General features: G+C 53.0%; 1 protein-coding gene across 1 annotated transcript in view; it reads right to left on the bottom strand.

Moving 5' to 3' along the window:
- DCHS1 (dachsous cadherin-related 1) overlaps positions 1 to 15,973 on the bottom strand; it is a 155,412-nt gene that overhangs the window by 9,619 nt on the left and 129,820 nt on the right. The window contains exons 19-20 of the mRNA XM_030546779.1: positions 10,760 to 10,890; positions 9,692 to 9,978 (exon numbers count right to left, since the gene is read on the bottom strand). Coding sequence (XP_030402639.1) covers positions 9,692 to 9,978; positions 10,760 to 10,890 — 418 coding nt within the window. The remainder of the gene's footprint in view (positions 1 to 9,691; positions 9,979 to 10,759; positions 10,891 to 15,973) is intronic.

The raw sequence follows: 15,973 nt of genomic DNA, 5'->3' as shown, positions 1-15,973 counted from the left end.
AAAAGCCAATGAGGTTTTTATTTCTCTCCCTGCTAGACCTTTGCTTTTAAAACAATCTCCTCTATCCTGCTTTACACCCAGCTAGCAGCGAAAGAGAAAGAAAAAATCCTACTGGCTTTTGCTTCTAAACCCAAATCTCTCAGTCTGCCTGCAGATAGTCTACAAGTTTTTTTTGGTCTCTCCCTTCTGAGTACTCTGAAGGCAGAGGCATTAGAGTTTAACAAGGGTCTTTTGTTAAACAAAGGCACTCCAGTTGTGAGTCACCATACACCAGCAAAACACATTTGCAAATGAATGGTTTTTTTCTTTCTAACTCTGTTGGGAATAGCTAGGTAGAAGGAGTTAAAAAAACTCTGTTGCTAAGCAACCCTAAGGAGGCAAGAGAGAAGCAACATTTCAGACAGTAAACAGCAGAGGGCGCCCCAACACAAGAAAGCAGAAACCATGACTACCAAGGACACCCTGAAACAGGAACGGGCAAGACTGGATGCAGAGGCACAAATCAAAGACGCTGACCACAGGCGAGACATGGAAAAGAAACCACAAGAACTAGAAATAAAACAAAGAGAGATGGAGCTGAGAGAAAGAGAAAGAGAGGCTGCCCACAGGAGAGAGCTGGAGATAAAAGAAAGAGTGGGAAAGAGAGAGGGAAGAGAGGGAAAAAGAGAGAAAGCATGAACTGGAATTAGCACGGGCTAAACAGAATAACACAGCCAAACCTAACAACCCTTCTCCAGTTATTGTTCCACATCCCAAGAAATTTCCCACCTACAAGGCATGTGATGACACTGAGGCCTTCCTAGAAAATTTTGAAAGGACCTGCCATGCGTACAGCATCTCTGAAGACCAGTACATGATAGAACTGATGCCACTGCTCAGAGGACCCCTAGCAGAGGTGGCGGCTGAAATGCCTAAGGAGAACATGAACAATTATAAACTTTTTCAAACCAAGGCCAGAATCAGAATGGGGCTAACACCTGAGCATGCCCGTAAGAGCTTCAGAGACCTAAGGTGGAAACCAGATGTGTCATTCACCCGACACGCCTACCACATTGGAAATAATTATAATGCCTCGATATCAGGAGCGAATGTTAAATCTCTGGATGACATGGAGCTCCTAATACAATTGGAGCAGTTCTTAGACGGTGTTCCTGAGGAAATAGAAAGGTACATCCTAGATGGGAAGCCCAAAACTGTAACTGAGGCGGGGGAGACCAGAGCCAGATGGGTGGAAGTGGCAGAAAAGAAAAGAGCTACTATCAAGGGGAGTGAATATCACAGGGGTCACACCGACAATAAACCCTATACCCGAGGACAACCCAAGACCCCACCTGCAACCCCAGGAAAGCTGCCGACTTCCTATTCTCTCACCTCACCAATCTCCAGTAACCCACCTCGGCCCAGTGACCAGTCAGCTGGGCGATGCTTCAAGTGTAATGAACTGGGACATATAAAGGCCAACTGCCCCAAGAACGCCAACCGAGTGCAGTTCATTATATCTCCATCACTCCAAAGATCCCCAGGCCCAGATGCCTCTCAAATACCCTCGGAGCGAAGGGAAATTTTGAGAGTGGGCGGAAAGAAGGTTATCGCGTGGAGAGACACGGGGGCAAAAGTGTCAGCTATACACCAATCCTTAGTGGACCCCAAATTCATCAACCCAAAGGCCCAAGTGACAATTTACTCCTTCATGTCACAAGCTGTAGACTTGCCTACAGCTAAACTGCCTGTCCAATACAAAGGCTGGTCAGGAATGTGGACGTTTGCAGTCTACGACAATTATCACATCCCCATGCTACTGGGGGAAGACTTGGCCAACCAGGTAAAGTGGGCCAAGAGGGTGGGAATTGTTACATGCAGCCAAGTCAGGCAAGTCTCCAGTCCCATTCCTGTTCCTGAGCAATCCACAGGGGCCCCGTCTGTGTTACCAGAGACCCAGACAGAGGTAGTGGACCCGGATCCCCTGCCAACGACTGCAACAGCCACAGTACTTCCAGTCCCAGACCTGGACCTGGAAACGCAACCAGCACCAGAACCATTGCCAGCACTGATGCCAACGCTTGCAAACGCATCTTCAACTCCAACGCCAGAGGATGCCAGCGAGCCTGAACTGGCAGAAGCAGCAGACAACCAGACCCAAGAGGCTCAGCCAGAGCGTGAAACACCACCTGGTGCACCAGCGGAGAGCAGTTCACCAGCCATGGAAACAACCCCATTACCTACATCGCTTCCCGAGGGACCAAGCCCAAGTCCACAGTCTAAGGAAGAACTGGTGTCTCCAGCCTCCAGGAAACAGTTCCAGACTGAGCAGGAAGCAGATGACAGCCTTCAGAAAACTTGGGCGGCGGCATGAAGCACCCCACCGCCTCTCAGCTCTTCTAACCAATCCCGATTTGTTAGAGAACAAGGGCTTTTATATAAGGAGACTCTTTCTGGTGGACACCGGAAAGACTGGCACCCACAAAAACAGTTGGTGGTTCCAACTAAATACCGGGGGAAGCTCTTAAGCTTAGCCCATGATCATCCCAGTGGCCATGCTGGGGTGAACAGAATCAAAGACTGGTTGGGGAAGTCCTTCCACTGGGAGGGGATGGTCAAGGATGTTGCCAAGTATGTCCGGTCTTGTGAGGTGTGCCAAAAAGTGGGAAAGCCCCAAGACCAGGTCAAGGCCCCTCTCCAGCCACTCCCCATAATAGAGGTCCCATTTCAGCAAGTAGCTGTGAATATTCTGGGTCCTTTCTCAAAAAAGACCCCCAGAGGAAAGCAGTACATACTGACTTTCGTGGACTTTGCTACCTGATGGCCAGAAGCAGTAGCTCTAGGCAACACCAGGGCTAAAACTGTGTGCCAAGCCCTAACAGACATTTTTGCCAGGGTAGGTTGGCCCTCCGACATCCTTACGGATTCAGGGACTAATTTCCTGGCAGGGACCATGAAAGAACTGTGGGAGACTCATGGGGTGAATCACTTGGTTGCCACCCCATATCACCATCAAACCAATGGCCTGGTGGAAAGGTCTAATGGAACTTTGGGGGCCATGATACGTAAATTCGTGAATGAACACTCCAATGACTGGGACCTAGTGTTGCAGCAGTTGCTCTTTGCCTACAGGGCTGTACCACATCCCAGTTTAGGGTTTTCACCGTTTGAGCTTGTGTATGGCCACGAGGTTAAAGGGCCATTACAGTTGGTGAAGCAGCAATGGGAGGGGTTTACACCCTCTCCAGGAACTAACATTCTGGACTTTGTAAGCAACCTACAAAACACCCTCCGACACTCTTTAACCCTCGCTAAAGAAAACCTAAGAGATGCTCAAAAAGAGCAAAAGGCCTGGTATGATAGACATACCAGAGAGCGTTCCTTCAAGGCAGGAGACCAGGTTATGGTCTTGAAGGCGCAACAGGCCCATAAAATGGAAGCATCATGGGAAGGGCCATTCATGGTCCAAGAGCGCCTGGGAGCTGTTAACTACCTCATAGCATTTCCCAATTCCTCCCTAAAGCCCAGAGTGTACCACATTAATTCTCTCAAGCCCTTTTATTCCAGAGACTTACAGGTTTGTCAGTTTACAGCTCAGGGAGGACATAACGCTGAGTGGCCTAACGGTGTCTACTACAAAGGGAAAAGTACCGGTGGTGTGAAAGAGGTGAACCTCTCCACAACCCGGGAATGTCTGCAGCGGCAACAAATCAAGGAGTTAATGTACTCTCCCGTGAAAGTTTCCCAAAATCAACTGGTTAAAAATTGTCCTTACAATGTGAAGAATCTTGTAGTTGTACATAATTAGTAGCATATGTAAGGGTGCATGTGTTTATTGATCTGTTTATTCTAGAGTTCTAGGGAAAAATCACTGCCAGTGTGGTTCCACACTGTCAGCGATTTGGGGGGCGTGTCATAAACAGATAAGTAAGAGTTAATAGAACAGAAATACTTCATCTCTTTTGCCTGTAAAGGGTTAACAAGATCAGTGAGCCTGGCTGTCACCTGACCAGAGGACCAATCAGGGGACAGGATACTTTCAAATCTTGAGGGAGGGAAGTTTGTGTGTGTGCTGTTAGTTTTTGGTTGTTGTTCTCTCTGGGTTCTGAGAGTGACCAGACGTGCAACTAGGTTTCTTTCCAATCTTCCTGATACAGGTTCTTATAGATTCAAAATAGTAAGTACTAGGTGATAAGGCGAGTTAGGCTTATGTTTTTCTTCTTTATTTGCAAATATGTATTTGGCTGGAAGGAGTTCAAATTTGTATTTTGCTGAAAGGATTTTAATTTGTACTTGTATACTTAGGCTGAGAGGATATTCCCAGTGTCTATAGCTGAAAGACCCTGTACCTATTCCATTTTAAATTTACAAAGATAATTTTTACTGTTTTCTCTCTTTAATTAAAAGCTTTTTTTGTTTAAGAACCTGATTGGTTTTTTATTCTGGTGTGAGATCCCAGGGGACGGGGTCTGGATTCACCAGGGAATTGGTGGGGAGAAAGGAGGGAAGGGGGAGAGAGGTTAATTTCTCTCTGTGTTAGGATTACTTTCTCTCTCAGGGAGAGTCCGGGAGGGGGAGAGAGGAGGAGGGGGGAAGGTGAATTTTCCTCTGTTTTAAGATTCAAGGAGTTTGAATCACAGTGATCTTCCAGGGTAACCCAGGGAGGGGAAGCCTGGGAGAGGCAACGGTGAGGTAAAGTGTTTACTTTCCTTGTGTTAAGATCCAGAGGGTCTGGGTCTTGGGGTCCCCGGACAAGGTTTTGGGGGGACCAGAGTGTACCAGGCACTGGAATTTCTGGTTGGTGGCAGCGCTACAAGTACTAAGCTGGTAATTGAGCTTAGAGGAATTCATGCTGGTACCCCATCTTTTGGATGCTAAGGTTCAGAGTGGGGAATTGTACCATGACAGCAAGACAATACAATTTTGGGTTACACTCCAGAGGGGGTGTGCACCTGAGTGCCAGGCAATCCCCAAGCTGAGTCTTCCCATGCACAGCTTATTGCAGATTCTGTGGCTAGATGTGTCCCTACCTCTGTGTGTGTGCACAGCAGGACAGGGTCTGGGAGCCCAGGCTGGTGGAATGGGTGGGCTCAGTGGGACCCCATACATCAGGTGGCACCCCGAAAGGGGGGTCCAACCCATCATGGAAGGTTGTTAGGATGAAGAGAAGGGAAGGCTTTGTGAGAGAGACTGGAAGAACTTGGCTTGTTAGCCTGGCAACACCAAGGCTGAGCAGGGACTCTGATTGCTGTCTCTAAATACACTGTAGGGGTAAGTCCCGGGGACAGAAGATCTGTGGGTGCTAAAGGACAATGCAGACACAAGAACCAAGGGGACAAACTGGTTAGAAGTAAACTCAGGCTGGGAATCATAAGGTTTCTAATCACCAGAGGAGGAATGGCTTGGAGCAGCCTCCCAATCAGAGTAGTGGCTGCAAACAACCCAACTTGCTTTAAAATGGAACGGGATATGTTTGTGAACAGGAATATAGAATGAGCCTGCCTGGGCTAGCCAGGGACTGGACTCAGTAGGTTCTGTCCAGTCTTCATAAGGCAGGTTTTCCAGTCCTTTAGTCATTCTTATGTGAATCCTTCCCCATTGTTCAACATCCTTAGAATTCTAGAATATCAGGGTTGGAAGGGACCTCAGGTGGTATTTAGTCCAACCCCTTGCTCAAAGGGGGACCAATCCCCAGACAGATTTTTGCCCCAGATCCCAAATGGTCCCCTCAAGGATTGAACTCACAACCTTGGGTTTAGCAGGCCAGTGCTCAAACCACTGAGCTATCCCTCCTCTCTGAGTTACCCTTGTTGAATTGTGGGCACCAGAATTGAACTCGGGATTCCAACAGTGGCCACACCAGTGCCAATGGAAGTCATATAATCTCTTTGCTCCAGAGTCTCCAGTGTACGCATCCAAGGATTGCATTAGCCCTTTGTGCCCCAGCGTTACACTGGGAGATCATGCTGAGCTGCTAGTCCACTGTGACACTGAGATGCTGGTTTTCAGGGTACATGTCCCATACTGTCAATAGGGCTGGCAGTCCTGGGCCCTAGGTGCAGTGCACCAGTCTTTCACAGAGGGGCCCATTGGCCAGATCCAAGGAGGCAGAGAATACCAGTGGGTTTAATGGGAAAGATGGGCTGTAGACAGAGATACATGCCATTGACCCAGGCAAATCTCTCTACCCTGACCCACGTTGCACCCAGGAGTGGCCCAGGCACATGCAGGGGCAGGTCCCAATTTTCCAGGAGGCCGGTGCCAGTGTAGTAGCACTGGGTAGTACCCAGTAGAGGGTTCTACAATGTCTCTTTGTGTGTGTCTGTCTGTCTGTGGGGGGTGCTGGTGAGTGATGCTGGGCGGTACCTGGTGCAGGCTCTGGGGCGCATGTGCCTGTGGCTGGGCGCTTGGGGCTGTACCTGGTGCAGGCTCTGGGGCGCGTGTGCCTTTGGCAGGGGCGCTCAGGCAGTGCTCGGGGTGGTACCTGGTGGGGCTCTGGGGCGCGTGTGCCCGTGGCAGGGGTGCTCAGGCAGTGCTCGGGCGGTACCTGGTGCAGGCTCTGGGGCGCGTGTGCCTGTGGCAGGGGCGCTCGGGCAGTGCTCAGGGCAGTACCTGGTGCAGGCTCTGGGGTGCATGTGCCTTTGGCAGAGGCACTCGGGCAGTGCTTGGGGCGATACCTGGTGCAGGCTCTGGGGTGCATGTGCCTGTGGCAGGGGCGCTCGGGCAGTGCTCAGGGCGGTACCTGGTGGGGCTCTGGGGCACGTGTACCTGTGGCAGGGGCGCTCAGGCAGTGCTCGGGCGGTACCTGGTGCAGGCTCTGGGGCGTGTGTGCCTGTGGCAGGGGCGCTCGGGCAGTGCTCGGAGTGGCACCTGGTGGGCGTCTGGGGCACATGTGCCTTTGGCAGGGGTGCTCAGGCAGTGCTCGAGGCGGTACCTGGTGCAGGCTCTGGGGTGCGTGTGCCTGTGGCAGGGGCACTCAGGCAGTGCTCGGGGCGGTACCTGGTGCAGGCTCTGGGGTGCGTGTGCCTGTGGCAGGGGCGCTCAAGCAGTGCTCGGGGCGGTACCTGGAGGGGCTCTGGGGCTCGTGTGCCTGTGGCAGGGGCGCTCGGGCAGTGCTCGGGGCAGTACCTGGTGCAGGCTCTGGGGTGCGTGTGCCTGTGGCAGGGGCGCTCAGGCAGTGCTCGGGGCGGTACCTGGAGGGGCTCTGGGGCGCATGTGCCTGTGGCAGGGGCACTCGGGCAGTGCTCAGGCGGTACCTGGTGCAGGCTCTGGGGCGTGTGCGCCTGTGGCAGGGGCGCTCGGGCAGTGCTCAGGGCGGTACCTGGTGGGGCTCTGGGGCGCGTGTGCCTGTGGCAGGGGTGCTCGGGCAGTGCTCGAGGCGGTACCTGGTGCAGGCTCTGGGGCGCGTGTGCCTGTGGCAGGGGTGCTCGGGCAGTGCTCGAGGCGGTACCTGGTGGGGCTCTGGGGCCCGTGTGCCTGTGGCAGGGGTGCTTGGGCAGTGCTCGAGGCGGTACCTGGTGGGGCTCCGGGGCGCGTGTCCCTGTGGCAGGGGCGCTCGGGCAGTGCTCGGGCGATACCTGGTGCAGGCTCTGGGGCGCGTGTCCCTGTGGCAGGGGCGCTCGGGCAGTGCTCGGGCGATACCTGGTGCAGGCTCTGGGGCGTGTATGCCTGTGGCAGGGGCGCTCGGGCAGTGCTCGGGGCGGTACCTGGTGGGGCTCTGGGGCGCGTGTGCCTGTGGTAGGGGCGCTCGGGCAGTGCTCGGGCGATACCTGGTGCAGGCTCTGGGGCGTGTGTGCCTGTGGCAGGGGCGCTCGGGCAGTGCTCGGGGCGGTACCTGGTGGGGCTCTGGGGCGCGTGTGCCTGTGGCAGGGGCGCTCGGGCAGTGCTCGGGGCGATACCTGGTGCAGGCTCTGGGGCGCGTGTGCCTGTGGCAGGGGTGCTCGGGCAGTGCTCGGGGCGGTACCTGGTGCAGGCTCTGGGGCGCGTGTGCCTGTGGCAGGGGCGCTCGGGCAGTGCTCGGGGCGGTACCTGGTGGGGCTCTGGGGCGCGTGTGCCTGTGGCAGGGGCGCTCGGGCAGTGCTCGGGGCGGTACCTGGTGGGGCTCTGGGGCGCGTGTTCCTGTGGCAGGGGCGCTCGGGCAGTGCTCGGGGTGGTACCTGGTGCAGGCTCTGGGGCGCGTGTGCCTGTGGCAGGGGCGCTCGGGCAGTGCTCGGGGCGGTACCTGGTGCAGGGTCTGGGGCGCGTGTGCCTGTGGCAGGGGCGCTCGGGCAGTGCTCGGGGCGGTACCTGGTGCAGGCTCTGGGGTGCGTGTCCCTGTGGCAGGGGCGCTCAGGCAGTGCTCAGGGCGGTACCTGGTGGGGCTCTGGGGCGCGTGTCCCTGTGGCGAGGCACTCAGGCAGTGCTCAGGGCGGTACCTGGTGCAGGCTCTGGGGCGCGTGTGCCTTTGGCAGGGGTGCTCGGGCAGTGCTCGGGGCGATACCTGGTGCAGGCTCTGGGGTGCATGTGCCTGTGGCTTGGCGCTCAGGGCTGTACCTGGTGCAGGCTCTGGGGCGCGTGTGCCTGTGGCAGGGGCACTCAGGCAGTGCTCGGGGCGGTAACTGGTGCAGGCTCTGGGGCGCGTGTGCCTGTGGCAGGGGCACTCAGGCAGTGCTCGGGGCGGTAACTGGTGCAGGCTCTGGGGCGTGTGTGCCTGTGGTGGGGGCGCTCGGGCAGTGCTCGGGCGATACCTGGTGCAGGCTCTGGGGCGCGTGTGCCTGTGGTAGGGGCGCTCGGGCAGTGCTCGGGGCGGTACCTGGTGCAGGCTCTGGGGCGCGTGTGCCTGTGGCAGGGGCGCTCGGGCAGTGCTCGGGGCGGTACCTGGTGGGGCTCTGGGGCGCGTGTGCCTGTGGCAGGGGCGCTCGGGCAGTGCTCGGGGCAGTACCTGGTGCAGGCTCTGGGGCGCGTGTGCCTGTGGCAGGGGCGCTCGGGCAGTGCTCGGGGCGGTACCTGGTGGGGCTCTGGGGCGCGTGTGCCTGTGGCAGGGGCGCTCGGGCAGTGCTCGGGGCGGTACCTGGTGCAGGCTCTGGGGCGCGTGTCCCTGTGGCAGGGGCGCTCGGGCAGTGCTCGGGGCGGTACCTGGTGCAGGCTCTGGGGCGCGTGTGCCTGTGGCAGGGGCGCTCGGGCAGTGCTCGAGGCGATACCTGGTGCAGGCTCTGGGGCGCGTGTCCCTGTGGCAGGGGTGCTCAGGCAGTGCTCAGGGCGGTACCTGGTGGGGCTCTGGGGCGCGTGTCCCTGTGGCGAGGTGCTCAGGCAGTGCTCAGGGCGGTACCTGGTGCAGGCTCTGGGGCGTGTGTGCCTTTGGCAGGGGTGCTCGGGCAGTGCTCGGGGCGATACCTGGTGCAGGCTCTGGGGCGCATGTGCCTGTGGCTTGGCGCTCAGGGCTGTACCTGGTGCAGGCTCTGGGGCGCGTGTGTCTGTGTCAGGGGTGCTCAGGCAGTGCTCGGGGCGATACCTGGTGCAGGCTCTGGGGCGCATGTGCCTGTGGCTGGGCGCTCAGGGCTGTACCTGGTGCAGGCTCTGGGGCGTGTGTGCCTGTGGCAGGGGCGCTCAGGCAGTGCTTGGGGCGATACCTGGTGCAGGCTCTGGGGCACGTGTGCCTGTGGCAGGGGCGCTCAGGGAGTGCTTGGGGCAGTACCTGGTGGTAGGCGCAATAGTTCAGTGCTTGGCACAGTACCTGGTAGAGGCCCTGGCTGAAGGTGGGCGCGTTGTCGTTGATATCTTCCACGATGACAGTGAGGTTGGCCTCAGTCTCGTGCCGGGAGTCGGAGGAGCGGATGGTTAGGACATAATGGCTGCACTGCTCGTAGTCCAGTGGTGCTGTTAGGGCAATGCGGCCCCCGTAGCGCAGGATGCTGAAGATTCCTGCTGCGCCCCCATCCGGCACCAGCGTGTAGGAGAGTGCTGGGCCTGAGTCCACGTCGTTCCCCGTCACCTGGGTGATCTCAGTGCCCAGTAGGGTGTCTGCAGGAGGGGTGCCATGTCAGCAGCCCACAGTTTCAGTGCTGGGAGTCCTGCCCCCCTCCAGAAGAGCTGAGAGGGAACCACTGCGGCAGGGCTCTTTGTATGGGGGACAGGAACCCAGCTCAGCACTGAGCCAGAAAGAGATGCCATGTTACCTGGCACGTATAGGGAAAGGCAGTGACGTGTGGGGACAGAGGGAGCTCCAGCAGGGAGAAGTCAGGGCTGACATGGGGTGGGAGGGCAGGGGGCTCCTGTGAGGGGAGCTGAGGCTGGTGAGAGGGGCAGGCAGTGATGGAAGGGTAGCTAGGGCTGATGAGCAGGAGTGAGTTGGTGTGGGTGGGAAAAGAGGTGTGGGGCTCTAGTTGTGGGGTGCCAGGACTGGCAGGGGGAGCAGGTGAGGGACACTTGGGGCTGACTGACAGGAGGGCACCACTCTGGGATGTGGGCTTCAGCCACCCATGACCAGCCCCTCTCCAGTGACGGGGCTACAGCCATAGCCCAGGGCCCAGGCCAGAGGCTCTGCAGGAAAGTGCCCTGGTGCCCCCCAGGGCTGTGCGAGGGGCTGCCCTGTCTTGTCCGACAGCACCCGGCCAGTACCCTGCAGGAGGGGCACTCTGGGCTGCAGATCCTGAGGCAATGGGACAAGGAGTTGAGGATTCATGTAAATTAGTCTTTACATATTAATTGATATGCAAATCCCAGGATTGCACAGGTAGCAGGGTTTGAGCCCTCACTGTGCTCGCCTCCATGCTACCCTACCCACACCCTGTGCCCCACTTACTCTCGGGCACCCGCACCTCCCAGGGTGCGGGGATGGTGGGGCTGTTATCATTAACGTCCATCACCACCACAGTCAGCGTGGCTGAGCCAATGAGGGGTGGGTTTCCTCTGTCCATCGCTGTCACCACCAGCCTGCATGGTAGAGACAAAGCCTCAGGATCAGCATCGCACAGGACCCTGTGCACCCGCACGCATACTGGAAGGAGATGCATAATGCCCAGAGAGTGTGGGCTGTGTGGGGGATGCATGGAGCCCCGGGTGTGTGGGCTGGGTGCTCAGAGTGTGTGGGACGTTAGGGGATGCATGGTGCCCCGGGTGTGTGGGCTGAGTGCTCAGAGTGTGAGCTGTGTGGGGGATGCACGGTGCCCCAGGTGCGTGGGCTGGGTGCTCAGAGTGTGCAGGGCATTAGGGGATGCATGGTGCCCCAGGCGTGTGGGCTGAGTGCTCAGAGTGTGGGCTATGCGGGGGATGCATGGGGCCCTGGGTGTGTGGGCTGGGGTTCAGGGTGTGGGGGCGTTAAGGAATTCACAGAGCCCCGGGTGTGTGGGCTGGGTGCTCAGAGTGTGGGCTGTGTGGGGGATGCACGGTGCCCCAGGTACGTGGGCTGGGTGCTCAGAGTGTGGAGGGTGTTAGGGGATACATAGAGCCCTGCATGTGTGGGCTGGTGCCACAATATAACTGCCCCTCCCCCCCGGGTAAGCAGTTTAGCATTGTACATTTCTAGCACTTGTATATGTAGTAGAGTGTATTGTGGGATGGCTTGAACATGTGAGTGTGATGTAAACGTTTTCTTTGCAGGTTACAAGGGGCTGTAGAGGGAGGAAGGGAGAAGGAAATGGGTTAACTCGACACTGACTTCAGCCTAAGGCCACGGCACACAATTGACTCTTGGCTGCCTGCCAAGAAAGATGGGGGCCTGGATTCCGTGAGAGAGGAGGATTTAGCTGAACAGAACTGCAGGGGCTGCGAAAACTAGTAAGACAGCAAAGGCCAGTGAGGGGGAAAACAACAGTCTTGCATCCCTGAAGCTGGTGTGTTTTGGGAAAGCTGAGAAAGCCACGGACACCCAGTTTTAACTGGTACACAAAGCACGGGGGACAAATGTCCCTAAACAAAATTCCCCCAGAAAAAAACAGGACTTAAAAATCCTCTCAAAAGCCAAAGCAGGTCGGAGATCAACAGCAGACCCTAAACGGCCTGTACACAGGACAGAACTCTCGTCCACCCTTCCCTCTCTTCTTCTTATGTTACACTCAGGGTTGGCCAGCTTTGGGTTGTGCGTGTGTGAGTATGAAAGCGGGTTCCGGCACAGGCACAAACGCTTTCTTCCTTCCTTTGAGTGACGTGGGGAGCACCAAGCACTCACCGCTGTTATTTTATTAATAAAGCTTTAAAACTTAGTCACTTGGTGTGCTCTTTCATCTCCTCCCCTAACAATCCTGCAGCCTCAACCTAATCACTTGACGCCTCAGACAAACTGGTAACAAAAAATCTGTCACATTTTTGGTGGAGAATTGCTGGGGGTGGAGGGCCCTGCAAAGCGCACCAACTATTCTGTCCTTAATATTTCATGTTGGCCTGCCCGGCACTGGGCCTTTCATGATAAAAAATTTGTAATAAAGGTATGTTCATCCTCAGTCGTAGCAGGGGTAAAAAATAAAAAAAGGTTTTGCATTCCTTTCTCCACCACAGTCCAATCTGGGTGGCAAAATAAAAAAAAGTTGCAAATGGGTATACCCCCAGTCGTAGTATGGCAGGGCAATAAAAAAAAGCTTAGCAATCCTCTCTCCATGCTGGTAAAGTCCTTAGTGCATACGCCCTCTGCTGTAGCATAACTACACATAAAAAAAAACCTTCAGATTTCTCACTCTGCCCCGGGGGGAGGGGAGGAGGGCGTTGCATGGGATGTATAAACCCTCAGTGCTAAAGGCCAAATAATACCAAAAAAAAGCTTAGCATTCCTCCCTCTTGCCCAGTGGGGTCACATTGTAAGCCCCGGTGCTGGCTTGGGCAGCGTAAAACCTTAAGTAACTAAAAATTTTTTAAAAGCAGTACCAACAAATTGTAACATGTTTTAAAAACAAAAGGGTATCTGCGGACTCGGGAGTTCTGCAGTCATGGGCAATGGCATCAACAAGGCGGTCAAAGATAGACGAACAGGCATTAAAAAGCGCAAACACAAAAGTCTGGCTGCCCAGCCCGCTGGGGTCACAAAAAGCTGGTAAACTTAATGCTTGTACCACAAAAAAGGCAGCAAAAAACAAAACCAGAACCTGTTGCCTCTTTCAAAGGGGGGTAAAAACTTCTCCTGCTTGGAGAGGGCTCTCACCAAGGTGAAAAACAATCCCTGGGGTCCGTGACAAAGCTTCAAAAAAGCGTGCATACTTGGCAAAATTTATTAAACCTGTTTGCCAAGTATAAAAGACAAAAAAGTAAAAACTTGGGGTCATCTGTAAAATTAGTATAAACTTTTATGCTTTGTACAATTGTGGGCACAACAAAATTATATTAAAAAAAATTATAAAAATATGTTCAAGCAATATTTTCTATATAAAACCCAACCCTTAAAAATATAAACAAATAGTAGTAGCACCTATGCAAAAAATATTTAAAAAAAACAAACAAAAGGGGTGGGGGCTAGTTAAAAAGCCCACCCTCCTTGCTAAATTGGTAGTAAAACAAAGCCTATGTCCATAAAAAAAACAGTGCAGCAAAAAAACCAAAATCAGGCCCAAACAAGCAGGCAAGCAAAAAAACAACAAAACAAAACAAACAAACAAAAAAACCCAGGCCCAAACAAGCAGGCAGGCTACAAATAAAAAAAATTAACAGGTAAAAGCCCTAAGGGCATAATAGAAAAAAAAATTAAGTGCAAACATAAAAAATTCAAATCCCTAAAATAGTATTTCAAATGGTAAAATCTAAGTTAATTAAGGTGTCATTTTAAAAAATAAACAAATAATTAAAAAATAAAATAAAAAGTTAACTCTGCAAAAGCTAAAAAAAATTAAGCAGTTAAACTTTATAAAAATATTAAAACAAAATATTATTAAAAAAATCTTGGTTTCTTTGCAGCCATTCTAAAAAAAAAAAGGGCCCTTTTTGAAAAAATCTGTCACACTGGGTGCTCAGAATGTGGGGGATGTTAGGGGATTCACAGAGACCTGGTTGTGTGGGCTGGGTGCTCAGTGTGTGTGTGTGTGTGGGTATTAGGGGATGCACAGAGCCTCGGGTGTGTGGGCTGGGTGCTCAGAGTGTGCGGGGTGTTAGCAGGGCCGTCCTTAGGATTTATGGGGCCCTACGCAGTATTATTAAACTGGTGCCCCTATGCCGGATGGCAGCCCAAGCTCACAGCCTGGTGGGGGAGGGGGATGAGGGACTTGACAGCAAAGGATAATGAGATGCCCAGCCTGCCTCATGGTGGCGGAGAGTCACAGTTCCCAGCAGAGACTTCCATGCACTCTCCCTCATGCAGAATGGACATGAAGAAAGTACCTAATTAAAAGCACTAAAATTTGGGAATAAAAAATGTCAGTCACAGGTTTTTTGATATGCCCTGAAGTTTGTCAGAGATTTATTTGCAAAAACTTCATAGTAAGGGTGAGTCAGCTGTCCTGCTGAATACAACATTACATATAATGGAATACATGATGCAGCTCTTCTCTGTTTTACATTTTCTTCATCAGTATTTCTAAGTTGAATTTATATTTTAAATGTACTCAAATCTTAAGCCAGCATTCCAGATTACTACATATTTAACTCACTGAAACAAAGACATTCTTTTAAATTAATCAGAGAGATTTAGTGTGTTCATAACAATGTTCATTGCTTTTAGAAAAAGGGAACAGTAATTTACTTTGTGTGATCTCCATAACAAGAGACATGGTTATGAAATTTCACCAACTTTAAAAAAAAATGTTTCCAAAGATTTTAGGTATAACAAGGATTTTGTCTTACTAAGGTACTGATTTTGCTGGAGGGTTCTTTTAAAACTAGTTTGTCGGATAGTCAGAAGTAAAGAAAGGGAACTCTTTGTCCAGCTATCTGGAAGGGAAGGACTGTTGTCCCTTTAAGGACTCTCTTCAGTGGGGAGTGGGGGGAGAGGTGGTGAAGGGATGGACAGAAAGGACAGGAAGACCTGGAAGCACTTTTTTTTTTAACTATAGTAATTAAAATGTGTATTTTAGATAAGGGAGGTCTTTTGAAGGATTTATTTAAAAAACTATGTGTGAAGATCCACACATTTAAGGTTAAAGATGATTGTGCATCTAAAACTCTGTGCAAGCATTTTTTAGAAATGTGATTTTATAATCTTCCCCAGCTCACTAATGAAATATTTTTATAGCAAATTTTAAACTAAGGTCCTGTAGACTGACATGTTCTGTGTAAATATTACATTAATGCACAACTGTTTTTGTCAGTAAAGTCAGAAACTGACAGTATAAAAATTTATTTGGGCATAAGCTTTCGTAGACATCTGATGAAATGGGTTCTAGTCCACTAAAGTTTATGCCCAAATAATTTGTTAGTCTTTGAGGTGACACAAGGACTCATCCTTGTTTTTGCTGATACAGACTAACAGGACTACCCCTCTGAAACCTGTCAGTATATACCTTGGGGTTGGCAAATGCCTGTTAAATGGCTTTATTACCCCTTGACTGTCTCTTTAACAGTTTCAATGTTGTGCTAATAGGTCTGGCAGGCTGGAGGTTTTTTCACTTTTAACTACTAGATTCCCTCCCAAGGAAGACTCACCAGGCTAGAGCAGCCATCTGTGGGAGCCTGCAGGAAGGGTCAAAACAGGGATAGGAAAACAAGAGGGTTGACACTAAGACCCAGTGGTGCCCCAAATTTTCAGGTGCCCTACGCAGCTGCCTATGTTGCCTATGCCTAAGGACGGCCCTGGGTGTTAGGGGTTTCATGGAGCCCTGGGTGTGGGTTGGGTGCTCAGAGTGTGTGGGGTGTTATGGGAGGCATGGAGCCCTGGGTGTGTGAGCTGTGGTGTGTGTGGGGTGCCAGTACACATGGGCTGTGGGACAGGAGGGTGCATAGTGTCCAGAGTGAATAGGCTGGAGGGGTGCATCATGCCCTGAGTGTGTGGGCTGTGGAGGGAATGGGGGCATGATGCCCAGAGGGCGTGAGCTGTAGGGAGGTGCATGGTACTTCCAGGGTGTGGGCTGTGGGGAGGTGCACGGTGCCCAGAGAGTGTGGGCTG

The sequence above is a fragment of the Gopherus evgoodei genome, unplaced genomic scaffold, assembly GCF_007399415.2.
Source record: "Gopherus evgoodei ecotype Sinaloan lineage unplaced genomic scaffold, rGopEvg1_v1.p scaffold_49_arrow_ctg1, whole genome shotgun sequence".
In the NCBI taxonomy this organism is placed as follows: Eukaryota; Metazoa; Chordata; order Testudines; family Testudinidae; genus Gopherus; species Gopherus evgoodei.
This window is presented reverse-complemented; position numbering and strand designations above follow the sequence as displayed.